A 14545-nucleotide genomic window follows, 5' to 3' on the forward strand; every position below is an offset into this window, starting at 1 on the left:
TATATATGGGTAAATAGTAAAAAGATAGCTTTTCATTCCGAATGTTGTGCAATTTCGAAACAAATGAATGCCACAACCGGAAAAAATACAAAACAGGACTTAATTTCAAAATTAAGTTATCCCAACTGCATTAGTGTAGTCTAAACAGCGGAGCACATAAGCCCAGTAAAAAAGTTGACGTTCAAAGCCAAATTGACTTAACCCTCTTCAAAAGGCTTACAAATACGTCCATCCGAAGCTTTTACCTCGAATAAAACATTCATAGGGTTTATTGTGATCTTTACACCTTCCACCCCCGATCAATCCGTTATGTTACGTACATAATGTAATTACAAATTATGCATAGTATGGATCCGTATGAATATTTCAGCAATCTGGACTACTGAGTTTGTGTGGACGTTAATTACGACCATTAGGTAATCGGTTATCGCACTCTTAATAATATACTGAGCATTTTCTAAGCCGATTAAAATGTGTAAATCAATTTTAGATTTCACATTATTAATTTCAGCAAAATCTTTTTATTAACGATTTTAAAATATATGCTATCATATGCGGATTCAGGTTTTTCCGCCAAGCATTTGAATTCTTTTACATTTTTCCATCATAATTCGCTACAAAGGAGAGACATTAAAGCCCTTAAAAGCAGCAGGTAGAAAACGAAGTTGAGTAAACAATTCAAGATACGGCCATTCCTTTTTATTGTATGCCTGGGACAGGGAAGGATTAACATTTTCACTGGATGTAAAATTTTAATTCCTCCGCATGAGGGACGGGCCGTTGAAATTGACGTGTTATAGGACCCCAGCGAGGTAACGGGTAACCTGGCAACGGACGAAGCGTATTAGCAGATATACTGATCAAATTATAATCAGAAGAAAACTGTGTCTATGTAGACGCAGGTGCTGCTGTTTACCTTTCAGAATTCAAGAATTTCTAGTGTACCATTTTTGTTTCAATAAGCATAGCATTTGAAGCAACGTGCCTTATTGTAGCTGATTTATTCAGTATTCTTTCAGGCTGGAGTGAGAAGGTGCAGGACTCGCGGTAAGCGCTTTTAGTTTATCAGACTACCGAACTCTTTGTTAGTCATCTTTAAGAAGGGACATCGAAACCTCACTTGATTAACATATGTAATAAAATAATAAAAAAATAATTAACATATGTTACCTGTGTGCTAAATGTTACGTACTGGCAACTTTTCTTTCAGGAATACCCATTTTTCGATATTAATGTAATGTATCTGTACAAGATACCTGTATAACATTTTATAATTATAGGCACCTTATACGTACAAGTAAATATTCAGGTCGGGAGAGTATTAGTAGTTACTTAAATTAAATACCGTACCTATTGAAGTTTTGTGTGAATAGGTAAACTTATTTATCCCTAGTACTGGATAGGACGGCAGACAATTTTGTAACTCTTAAACACTGCTAAGTACGTCGCTAAACCTACAACCTAACAAAACAACGACAACATAGAAATGTACAATGAAACCGTAGCAGAGAGTGCGTTATACGTATACACTGGTACTGAAGAGCTAGTATTGCATTAGGTATCCCAAGAGCCAGTCAGAGAGTCGCAGCATCCTCGCGGTCCCCACGGGACGCATTACGAAAGTACTAGACGCCACTAGATCGATACATAAAGTTACTACATTACATAGCTGTTAGTTCTGCAACAAATAACATTGTTCTCTCTACTTACTCAACTGTGAAACAACTGATCTATGTATTATTTAAATGGTTTTGCGGTGGTTTCAAGTAATATGTGGAGTGTGAACTCTGAGTTTTTTTCTTTGCTTTTAAACAAAATGTCGTGAAAGAAACGCTAATATAAATAACTTAAGAAAACAATCTTAAAACTTTCATATCACAATGAAGCTTTGGTATACTTCGGCCGTTCAGAGAATGCGTTCCTGACACCTATCAGTTAGTCACGACTAGTGATGGGCACAACATAACACTGAGTTCGTTACCGTTCCTTCAAAATGAACCGCCGCATTATTTTAAGATTATTTTCGTTTTAAATTGGCGGAATCATTTGTTTTATATTTTAGTTATTTAAGTGGAAACCAAAAAAAGGTAATATTCATATAATAAAATTGTTTTATTTATTCTTTGTTACAAGTACATTGAATTGAATGTGCGAACAGAATATTAATCAGACTCCGATTTGCTTGAGGAGGTGGTGTCTTCATCATCATCTTCGCCTACATGTATAATTATATTATTATCAATAACAGAATCAATCCTGATATCTCGGTCTAACAAAAGCCGGGTAATCAAATAAAAACAGATCGAAAACACTTGAAAAACGTGGTCTATGCGCACGAAACGACAACGGACGACTGTTTTAGCGTCACAAAATAGCGGCCCATAACGCCATTTGGGGTTACCATTTTTAATCTAAGTATAAAAATGCGGTTTGGTCATAGTTTTATTTTTATATTTCATAAACGTTATAATTAAGTCTTATAGTCCATTATTTTCCAATTCTTAAAAAGAAAATCAAAACGTATTATTTTATATTATAACTGTATAAGAACAGATTACGATACTTGCCTGTTATTTTTAGCACAGCACTACAAAATATAAACCGCTGACATAACCTTGTAATAGCGCAGTATAGATTTAGAAAAATATTGTTTACCAAGTTATTTGACACTCAGTTTGGCACAAAATTATAACATTCATTGATTATTGATATAATAATGTTGTTTTAATGCTCCTCAATTGTTAAAACGGTAAACAACCAGCAAAAATATTTTTATCGTAACTGCAACGCCATTGCAAAGTTACGTCGTCAGTTCAATCGCGATGTGTCAGGAACGCATTCTCTGAATGGCCGAACTATAGTTTTACTTACATCGTTTTGTATCTACATTCCTATGTCAAAGCTCATAAGCTCATTGAATGACAATGTAATGTTACTAGGTGTACTATCTGTCTGAAGGCGTCATTGGTTATGATAAGTATATAGTAGAATTCATATTATGATGTACTCAGTAGGTACTGTGATTACTCTAAGGATGATGTAAATGAGCTATGTAACTTTTGACACTAAATTAAAAACTATTCTAGGTGACAAAAACTGAGTACACTGTCAATGTATAAACGACAGATCTATGCAATATTTGATACGATGCTTCAGGCTGAACCATCAAACTGATTACTGTTCTAAACTGACAGCCCTAAAATAAGTGAAAGAGCATTCAACTTTATCCAGTGATTCAAGCGCCACCACGAAACGACTGCGTCAGCGATGACGACAGGTCATCCTTTAAGCCTGCAGTCTGGCTGCAGCCGAAGATACATTGGCGCGATGTTCGCCAGCGGCCGCGAGCGTCACTGATAAACCGTTCATATTAGGGCGCCGCGACCGCATCGCGCCGCGGCCCGTCCATCAGCTCGGACCCACGCCCTCTCATTGACGCCGACCCATTAATTGTTTACTTATATTAGAGTACGTGTTGTGGATGGAACTCATGTTTGTTTAAACACTCTGAACTTGGTAAGTATAGTGTTTAGTGGCTTTTGTTTTCACTATTGTATAGTAAGTTTGGTCTCGATAAGTTGTAGGTAGACACGTGCTCAACTGATTATATTATCACTTAGATAAATGCATATTCCTGAATGTTAACATTGTTTTTTTTCACATTCTGAAAAGACTTTCCCTTCAATTTGATAAAATTATATTTACAAAAAAAAATAGATCAGACAGCCATTCTTTGGACTTCAAGGGGGAAACTGGTGGTGATTTGGGAATTGCCGTAATATTGCCGATTCTTTTTGCAATCATCAAAATATAGGCACCTATATGTACGATTATCCTTACTAATAATATAAATGCGAAAGTCTGCCTGTCCGTCGCGCTTTCGCACCTCAACTCCTGAGAAAGGACATAGGATACTTTTTATCTGGGTGACAGGTGTACCCCCGGAAAGCGGGGATACCTAACTGCCAGCAGAAGATAGTGTGTCATAATTCGAGAGTTGTTTACAGCATATCAGTCCAGTTGTAATTACCTACTATAGAAAAACTTTGAATTAGTTGCGTTAACCATAGCGTATTTTTACATGATGTTGGGTAGATAAACAATCTTTTAGACAGCTTTGAATATAGACCTGACCTTATGGTTTAACGTACTAAAACTGTATTATGATCAATATTCAATAAATTGACACAATTTTATAAGCACTAATAGTTATCTTAATAAACTTACGTTTAAGAGATCTCGGCTTTGCCTGTTTTCTTCGAGACATGGTCTCAGCGCCAAACGCAAAAACGCACCGATCACTTCATTTCACCTTGTAGACACTTACAAATTAATTTTCACAGTCACATACGTCCTTTATGGAGTAGCGGTAAAGTTTATCGGGAAAGTAAAAGTGCGGTGGGACGGGAACGGGCGTGGAAACGTGCGACACGCGAGTCGCCCGCGAACTGAGCTTACTGGCGCCCAACAAGTGGCAATAACAATATTGTAACCTTGCGCAAACTCGCAAGACATGTGCTCTCGAACTATGTTTGCCTTTTCTTCGTTGCACCCCGCTTGTGTTTTAGGGAAGGCCTTCCTTGAATATTGAGTGATAATAAAAACATTGTTTGAGGTATATTTTCGTTAATTTGAAAGGTTTATAGTATTTTATGGTTGTTACCATGAGTTCGTTGGTACAACTTAAAGTTCTCATTTTTTGAAAAAGCTATATTATTATGACTAATCAGTTATTTCATATACTTATTGTGTAAGTATGCATTAAGGAAATATCATCACAATCATTTATACAAATATTGCGTATTTTACCGTTTTTAAAACACTCACTACTGACGATAAATAGAAATAAACCTTAGTAGGCACTTATGGTTTTGATTCAACGATTTTTTTTTCAGTATTTCCTTATTAGATTTGTATTAAATTGTGACGCTTAAAGTTTTTTTTTTTTTCAAAATTGAATAAGTACTCACATTACAATAATTATGATCACCTCAACCGTAGGACGTCCACTGCTAAGTATTATAGGCTTCGCTTCGAGCTATTGATTCCCAAAAGGATCAGTTGGAAGCGGCCTATAGTAAGTTCAACTCAGTCTTGCGCGCGGCCTTATGTGTGGGTAACCCTTGTACATATACAGTGACTTTGTGTGCGTGACAAGAGGTACAGTCGGGTACAAATACAGTTATTTAGGGGTTACAGCTGTTTAAAGAAAACAGTTATTACGTAATTTAATGTTTATTTATTTATAATGATTCTAAATCGCTCCTTGAAAAATCAAATGATGAATTTTGCATTTTTAGTCCACACTTTTATTTATTGTCCTCGTACCCCGAGCTAGAAAATATGTAAGAAGTATTTAATTCATCTTAGATATTTCACCTCATTTATTTCTTAGGTACTGTCAATGTCAATTTGAAAAAACGTATGAGAAAATAATGAAAAACTGTAAAATGTAATAATAAAAAGCTTTGAATGTTGTTTCATTTTTTGAAACGCTACCTGACTCCTTAAACATTTTCTCCGTGAAGAACTAGACATTTTTGTAAACGACTGTACCCATAAGAAAAAGCGATAAGAACACGTCATGCTCGGACGACGTCACTGTCACACGAACGAAAGTTGTATATTTACAAGCCGACGCACACATAGGGCCGCGCGCAAATCTGAGTTGAACTATCTATAATGTCTTTTGTTTATCGCATATAGTTATCGGCACGGATATTGAGCTCTCTGCGGAAGAGTGGGGATCGCTTTGCGCACTGTACACTTAAGGCAATAAACCAATAAATCAAGTGATTTGCGCAGGTGAAGGTCAGGGCTCAATATCATTGCCGATGATTATACCTACACTCGAAAACATCTTTCCTTGTGACGGCAGGTAAAATCCACAACTTATCGCTCACCTAGCAGTTTAATGACACATCTACTTTTTTCTTATTTTATAGAAATGAGGGTCAAAGATTTTGCAAACGTTTAAAACGAGGTTGACTTTATTTTATATTTTGTCTTAGATTTTATGGTTTTAACAACTATAGTTCGGCCATTCAGAGAATGCGTTCCTGACACGTCGCGATTGAACTGACGACGTAACTTTGCAATGGCGTTGCAGTTACGATAAAAATATTTTTGCTGGTTGTTTACCGTTTTAACAATTGAGGAGCATTAAAACAACATTATTATATCAATAATCAATGAATGTTATAATTTTGTGCCAAACTGAGAGTCAAATAACTTGGTAAACAATATTTTTCTAAATCTATACTGCGCTATTACAAGGTTATGTCAGCGGTTTATATTTTGTAGTGCTGTGCTAAAAATAACAGGCAAGTATCGTAATCTGTTCTTATACAGTTATAATATAAAATAATACGTTTTGATTTTCTTTTTAAGAATTGGAAAATAATGGACTATAAGACTTAATTATAACTTTTATGAAATATAAAAATAAAACTATGACCAAACCGCATTTTTATACTTAGATTAAAAATGGTAACCCCAAATGGCGTTATGGGCCGCCATTTTGTGACGCTAAAACAGTCGTCCGTTGTCGTTTCGTGCGCATAGACCACGTTTTTCAAGTGTTTTCGATCTGTTTTTATTTGATTACCCGGCTTTTGTTAGACCGAGATATCAGGATTGATTCTGTTATTGATAATAATATAATTATACATGTAGGCGAAGATGATGATGAAGACACCACCTCCTCAAGCAAATCGGAGTCTGATTAATATTCTGTTCGCACATTCAATTCAATGTACTTGTAACAAAGAATAAATAAAACAATTTTATTATATGAATATTACCTTTTTTTGGTTTCCACTTAAATAACTAAAATATAAAACAAATGATTCCGCCAATTTAAAACGAAAATAATCTTAAAATAATGCGGCGGTTCATTTTGAAGGAACGGTAACGAACTCAGTGTTATGTTGTGCCCATCACTAGTCGTGACTAACTGATAGGTGTCAGGAACGCATTCTCTGAACGGCCGAAGTATAACCACTTTATAAATTATACACTTTTAAACACTTAGGCTGTAAAAACCCAATTTCGCTTTTTTTGTAAATGTGCCATTATACTGCTAGGTGAGCGTTATCTTTATTATCCTTTGCACGTAGCACCCTTGTATTTGGATCTGCTACGGACGGCGTAGTACTCGTAGCAATCCGTACGGGTAAGCTGGTAAAAAATAATAAGAACTATTTTTTTACTGTATGTTCAAGCCAAGCGAAGTACATGACGAAGATAGGCATATAAAAGATCACAGCGTTTCATCCGCGGTAGGTATATATAATATAGAAATTAGTTAATGGTACTGTAAAAGGATGATATTTGACATTATTTGATTTTACCCTTCGATTTATGCTAGCAAATATAATGTGGAATACCTACGTAAATGAGAATAAATATATACATATATAAAGTGAACTATCCGAAATGCGACTCGTGTGTGGTCGGCTAATGTGAAAACGCTATAATTCATTATTTTTGGCAATGTGACGTGACGAAGGTAAGGTAAGAAAGTAGTTTTGAAACACATACAAAAACAGAAAATGTGAAAGCTAATTGGTATTATTGATACTGATCATCATCATCTTCCGAGCCTTTTTCCCAATTATGTTAAGGTCGGCTTCTATTGATACTGATGAAAAAACTCTCAAATATTGATGATTATAATAAATCATCAATAAATGGTAGGCAATTCAATGAAAAAGTACTTGTACGAGGTAAACACAGTAGTTTCCCGATAAGTCATGAGCACGAAGTACAATGGGAAATACTCAACAATTATTTTTTTCACATTTTCAATCACAACGCAACGCACGGGTTTTTTTGTTAAACATACGCATAAATACCTTTGGAAAAAGGAAAGGCCATAGAAGGCTACTTCTGCCTGGGAAGAGCTCTGCCGTTTCCTCGTGGTGGCAGTTGGCGGCGACCAACTAAATGGCATAAAATTGAAAACGGAGTCGTGCAGTTTTATAGCGACTTGCTTTTTTGGCGTCACTGTTATTAATGTTTACCAAACCACATCGTACGCCAAACGAGAAAATATAAATTAACTCTCTTTGTCGGAGCTACTGGATATATTCAAAGATATTTTTTATGAAGACTGTGAACATATAGAAGTCCATAAAATAATCAGTTCTTATATAAACCCAAGCTCTCATCTCACTCTATAAAACCTAATAATGTCATAAAATGTGAACTACAATCATTACATACATACCACAAAAACGATTTTCTAAAAAGATATCGCTTTTGCACGCTCAAATCAATTTGCTTTTAGAAAATACGCAAAAGACTTTAGGTCAAACTAAAAAAAACACGCACGCAGTGTTGCCACCTTGGTGGTTTTTCCACCAGAACTAGCGGTTTTTGAAAGCCTTTAGTGGTATTTTTAAAAACCATGGCGTTTTTATTCTTTTTAGTGGTTTTTAGGGGTTTTTTCAGTACGAAATCTGGCAACACATTTTTACCCACCATTATTCTCTACTTACTCTATGGCCGGGAAATCCCTAAGCACAGTCAGAATTTCATATTGTTCTATGCTTACTCTTTGACCGGGGAATCCCTTAGCGCAGTCGTTTGCTAATGTTTTCTGTGAATCTTGTCATTCTATGTCTTGAATTTAGTTCGCGCTGTCGAAAACGCGAAAAGTTTGATCAAGTCGTTTTTAAAAGGTCACAGTGTGTGAAGTCGTGACGCTCAATAATATCCAATAATGGAATTTCCATCCAAGAAAAAAAACTATGCACAAAAATATAGAAAGGAGTGGGAATCTCATGACGAATTCAAATCCTGGCTTAAACCTTTACCTGGTGATGATACGAAGGCTTTTTGCACATATTGTAAGGCAGAATTATTAGCAAAATTGGTAGACTTGAGAAGACATGCTGAAACAAAGAAGCACAAACAAAAAATGCAAGTGATATCTGGCAACCAGATTTTACAATTCAAGCCCGATAGTGAGAAGATTTCCAACCTAAAATCGCGCAAAGCTGAAGGAATGCTCGCGCTTTACATTACTGAACATAGCTCAGTTTCCTGTATTGATCATCTAACAGATTTAGTGAAATTGGCTTTCCCTGACTCAAAAGCAACGGACGACTTAAAAATGCATCGTACTAAGTGTACTGAAGTTATAAAAAATGTCTTGGCACCACATTTTACTGAAGAACTAATAAAGGATATAGGACAGCAAAAATATAGTCTTATCATTGATGAATCAACTGACATCAGCACGAGCAAGCAACTTGGTATTGTAATCAGGTATTTCAGTAGAAAACTAAAAAAAGTAGTTTCTTCGTTTCTGGCTCTAGAACAACTTGAAACCAGCGATGCAGTTGGTATTGTTAAAGCCCTTCTTTCTTGCTTACAAAAATATGGATTAAATAAAAATAAAATGATTGGATTGGGAACAGACAATGCGTCAGTCATGACTGGAATTAATAATGGAGTGTATAAAATCCTGAAAAATGATATACCTAATTTAATTCTTATCAGATGCACTTGCCACTCTTTACAACTTGCTGTATCTCACGCTTCAGAACATACGCTACCAAGAAATATTGAATTCTTGATTAGAGAAACGTACAATTGGTTTGCCCACTCAACAAAACGTAAAAATGAATATCATGAAATTTACGAAACTATTAATTGTGGTGAAGCACCTTTAAAAATTTTGCAGGTATGTGACACACGCTGGTTATCCATTGAACCAGCGGTGCAAAGAATTCTGGCACAGTGGAAAGAACTGACTTTACATTTTGGGCTTATGAGAGATCGATGTTACACTGCAGATCTATTATATTCTATATACAAGGATGAATCAAGTTATTTATATTTGCTATTTTTGAAAAGTGTACTAAACGATGTGCAGATCGCATTGAAAAGCTTTGAAAGCGAAAGTGCAAATCCTCTTAAATTATTAAATGTGCTGATTACACTATTACGTTCAGTTTGCAACAGGATTCTGTTACCGAATGCAGCTATTACAGATAAGGATTTTTTAAATATTGATATCGACCGACACCTTAACCCGGTCCCATACATGGGCTACCTCTTTGAATCGGAGCAAGGAAAAACATCGTTAACAGCTGACACTATATTAGTCATAAAACGTCGCTGTATTGAGTTTAATGTAAAGCTAGCCAAGGAAATTCAACAAAGACTGCCGACCAATTACAATGTGCTGGAATCGATGTCAAAATTAGACCCAGAGATAATACTCCGCCAAGGTAAGGATAATTCCATTTCAGAACTAGCTAAAGAACTTGGCTATACTGCTAGTGACATTGACAAGATATTGAATCAGTGGCACAATATCTGTTTTGTCCAATGGAAAAATACAAACGATGTTATAAAATTTTGGGTTGAGGCAGATGATTACCGAAACGCAGCGGGTATAAATGACTTTGCAGAACTAGTTGATCTTGCCATATCATCGTTATCTTTACCCCAATCTAATGCAGGTATCGAAAGAATTTTCAGTGTCATGAACATCGTAAAAAATAAACTACGGAACAAGATGGCTGGTCCTCTTCTAAATGCGATAATTTTTATCAGAAATAGATTAAAAGTTACTGATGCAAAATGTTACAATTACGAATTACCAAGCGATGTCATTGCAGCTATTGGAAAAAACACTAAGTACACTTTTAAAAATCAACCACAAGCAACAACATTTGCATCCACGTCGACGTCATCGGCAGTAGTTTCGGCCTCTGTGAATTATGATGATGTTATGGAAGATATAACATTTGATAACCTTGAATTTTAATTTTAATTGTATTATTTGTTCCTCTTAAGTCTTAATTCATATTGTACTGATTATTTACAAATTAATAACAAATCAACATAGTTATGTTGTTTTATTTCATTGCTTCTAGATTATGTACTAAATATAATTTTTAAAATAAATTTTGTGCTGTAGAGAATATTATATTTTTGTCGAATTTTGGCACGTACATACAACATACTCCTTCGTTAAAAATTTTCTTGAATGTGATAATTTCAATGCAATAATATAGCGTTATTTGGTGTTTTTTTCGTTTTCCAAGTTTGTAAAATCTGGCGACATTTTACTTTTGACCTAGCGCTTTATAAAAATCCAAGGTGGCAACACTGTTTGCGACCTTGAAATGTCAATGTCAAAGGAGTCGAAAACACGGAAATAAATTTTGATTTCATTACATTCATAACAAATGGTAAATTAAAAAATATCCTACATTATACATTAAATTCTTACTTACAATTCATGGAAACGCAACAAATGGAGCTGCCTTATGAGGTACGTAGTTTTTCACATTGTAATTGTTGCAATACTTCCGTCTTTCATAACTTTAATAGGGTTTTCTTTGTTTGTACATAAGATCATTTTTTTCACGTGATTGTCGATCGTATAGATAAAATTTCTTTTGTCGATAGTACACCCAAATTTTGATCTATGTATTAAAAACGTTGTAAACAAATTGATAAGACTAATCATGTTAATATATTAATTCTTCTACTAAAAATAGATATGTTGATACCTGCAGTATATCTTTAAAATGCTTAAACTACTTTCAGGTTTTAGTTTATCTATTCAAGTACCTACCAAAATCTGATAGGAAAGCTGCCAGTGAGACATGCCGGTCATGGTACTTGGCTGCAAATGATCAGAGCTTCTTGAAAAACAAAGTTGCCATATTTTATAAAACTGTATTAACTGATGAATTATCCTCACCGCTCACCATATTCGAAGAATCACCTATTATATATTACAACTATTTATTTAATGAAGTGGAAATAACAAGCAAACAAAATGAATTCTGGAATAAAATGGGGGAACATATCCAATGCTTGACCCTCAGGAACTGTGATATTTGTGAAAAAGTATTTGTCCATATTCTACAAAAGTGTACAAATCTAGAAACGTTGAATATACAAAACTGTAAAGAACTTTTTATGTCAGGACGTCTATTAGAAGGCAAGAGTGAAGGATTTTTAACAGAAAATCTTGAAAACTTGAAGTCCTTGAGCTTGTCTGGAAACCAGTACCTGACGGATGCTTTATTCAATAGATTTGTATCAGCTGCTCCAGTTCTAGAGGAGTTGAACCTCTCAGCATGCTCCTTGCAGTTTCATCTTGGATTAGTTAAAAAATTCTACCCTCCTAGTGTTGATATCTTCCAAAACCCATCTGAAAGTGTACTTACTTTTTATTTCATACTCCAGCTAATTGTAAGTAGAGCTAAAAATATCAAACGCTTGCATTTTTCTTGCACTCTAATTGATGGTGCTGCACTCAAATCTCTGTCAGAAGTGAAAGATTTGAAGCTTGAATCTTTACAAGTACATTCCTGTGATCAACTCACTAATACTGGCATTTTGTCTCTGACTAACCATCAGGTCTCTCTAAGAGAGCTTGATATAGGTTTGTGCACTCGTGTGACTGATCAATCTCTTGTACATATATGTAAAAATCTAGTCAATTTAGAATACCTCAATATTCAGAGATGTCGAGCTGTCACAGATTTGGGAATAGCCGAACTCCATAAATTAAAGAAACTCAAGTCTTTAAATATATCACAATGTGAGCTGCTATCTAAAGATGGACTGGAAAAAGGCATTTGTGTGGGAGAAAATCCCATTCTTGAAGAACTGGATATCAATTCACTGAATATAGATCAAACTGGAGTTATAATGATTTCGGAGCGACTTCCCAATTTACGAATATTAAATGTGAGCTACTGCTTCAATGCTGTAACTGATACATCTATACAAGTCATTTTTAAGAATCAATTGTTTCTGCATACATTGAAAATGAGTCACTGTGATAAAGTTTCCGATGCTGGGTTAACTGGCATGGGAAAAGTTGAAACAGAAGGGGGAGAAGATGGTCCAATTATGTCTAACATTGAAGAATCGCACATGTCTCCTAAAATTCATTTGGGATCCAGAGCTGAAGAAGAAATAGTTCGAGATGCTAGAAGGAAGAGAGATGTCATGCTAATGTGTGAAAAATTAACTATGGATTCTTACACAGGCTACTCCTTAGCTCGCATGCAAAGCCTTAAGGAGCTGGATATAAGTGGCTGCAATAGAATAACTGATGTAAGCTTGACATATGCTTTTAATTTCAAGGAACTTATTAATCTAAACTTAAGTAGATGTCAACAAATCACTTATGATGGAATTGAACATTTGGTCAAAAATTGTCCCAGCATCGAATATTTTAATCTGACAGATTGCTATAATTTAAAAGATGATGCTGTAAATGAAATTGTCAAAGGTTTGCATAGGCTGAAACAACTTGAACTAAGGGTAAGTGACATAATAGTTTTGTGAGTTGAGACATGGTTGTGCCATCATATTTTACGACTTGTTTTAAAAACAACACTTATAACTTTTCAGGGTTGCAATCAGCTATCAGATAAAACGTTGGAAGCTATAAGCAATCATTGTTGTAAACTTCAATTCCTGGATGTGCAAGGATGCCGCAACATGTCACCAGATCTTGCGTGTTCCATTGGGTCATTACCATCATCATTGCATACTATACTGATGTCTAAGCCAGGACCATATATTGAAGATGGAAAAAAGAACAGAGCTCCAGCCCCAGCTTTTCTGCCTGCATTGATGAGGAAACTACGCTTGCACTAGACTTTACTTCACATTCGACTGCAGTCCAGCATTTATAGGTATTGATGTCAAAGGCACTAAGCAGTAAATACTGACACTTAATCTGCAGAATGGTTTATTGTTGTAATTTAGAGTCAAGACAATCGAGCTAGCTGTTTTGTGTAATTACATATAAATGTATCTATATCGCCTTTCAAGATTGTGAGCAAACAAGTACCTCGAAGATTAATGACATTATTTTTGATGTTGTATTGAAATTTATAGAATTGTGATCGTGTTAGAATAGTCTGCTCACCATACGTCATCATCTAGTTCAAATGTAATTAAAGAGAATCACTTTTACTGTCGACTTTTCAAGGCCAAGGTGTCTGTAAATGAGACTAGAGGCAAAATGAATGAAATTACGAACGCGGAAAACTGGAGGTAGACTACCTTGAAATTATTCTCTTCACTTTTACCTGTAAACTATTTATATTTACCTTAATTATTGGTTATGTAATGTTGTGTTAAATTATTTTAAATATTCTAATAATGAGTAGAATGAAAATGGAACTATTGTTTAAATTAAATAAATTCCTGGAACAGGAATGAATAGATACTGTGATAACATCCTATATATTTTTATTTAAGTACAAATTGGATAATGCCTTGCAATAAAAAAATAACCCTTAATTGTGTGTTTAAATTAATCATTATTATCCGAACTTCAAGGAGTGTACAAAAACATACCTGTCTGTCCGCTAGTTGTATAAAGCTCCATTAAAGTTAAAGCTTCATTAAATCTATTGCTGACACTTTTTATCTTGTTGACAAAGAAAGTCTGCAATAGATTTAAAGAAGCTTTAACTTAAATGGAGCTTCGTGCAACTGACGGTGCGTGTTTGGGCAGGTCCCTAATAACTTTATTATAGAAATTATA

The 14545-nt window shown here is 34.9% G+C and overlaps 1 protein-coding gene across 1 annotated transcript; it reads left to right on the forward strand.

The window, feature by feature from the left end:
* The first annotated feature begins 11129 nt into the window (after positions 1-11129).
* Positions 11130-14298, forward strand: LOC124634825 (F-box/LRR-repeat protein fbxl-1). Its single transcript, XM_047170476.1, has 3 exons — positions 11130-11293; positions 11572-13308; positions 13399-14298. The coding sequence occupies exons 1-3, from the start codon at positions 11261-11263 to the stop codon at positions 13645-13647; spliced, it is 2019 nt and encodes a 672-aa protein (XP_047026432.1). The 5' UTR covers positions 11130-11260; the 3' UTR covers positions 13648-14298.
* The last annotated feature ends 247 nt before the right edge of the window (positions 14299-14545 follow it).

The sequence above is a fragment of the Helicoverpa zea genome, chromosome 1, assembly GCF_022581195.2.
Source record: "Helicoverpa zea isolate HzStark_Cry1AcR chromosome 1, ilHelZeax1.1, whole genome shotgun sequence".
Lineage (NCBI taxonomy): Eukaryota > Metazoa > Arthropoda > Insecta > Lepidoptera > Noctuidae > Helicoverpa > Helicoverpa zea.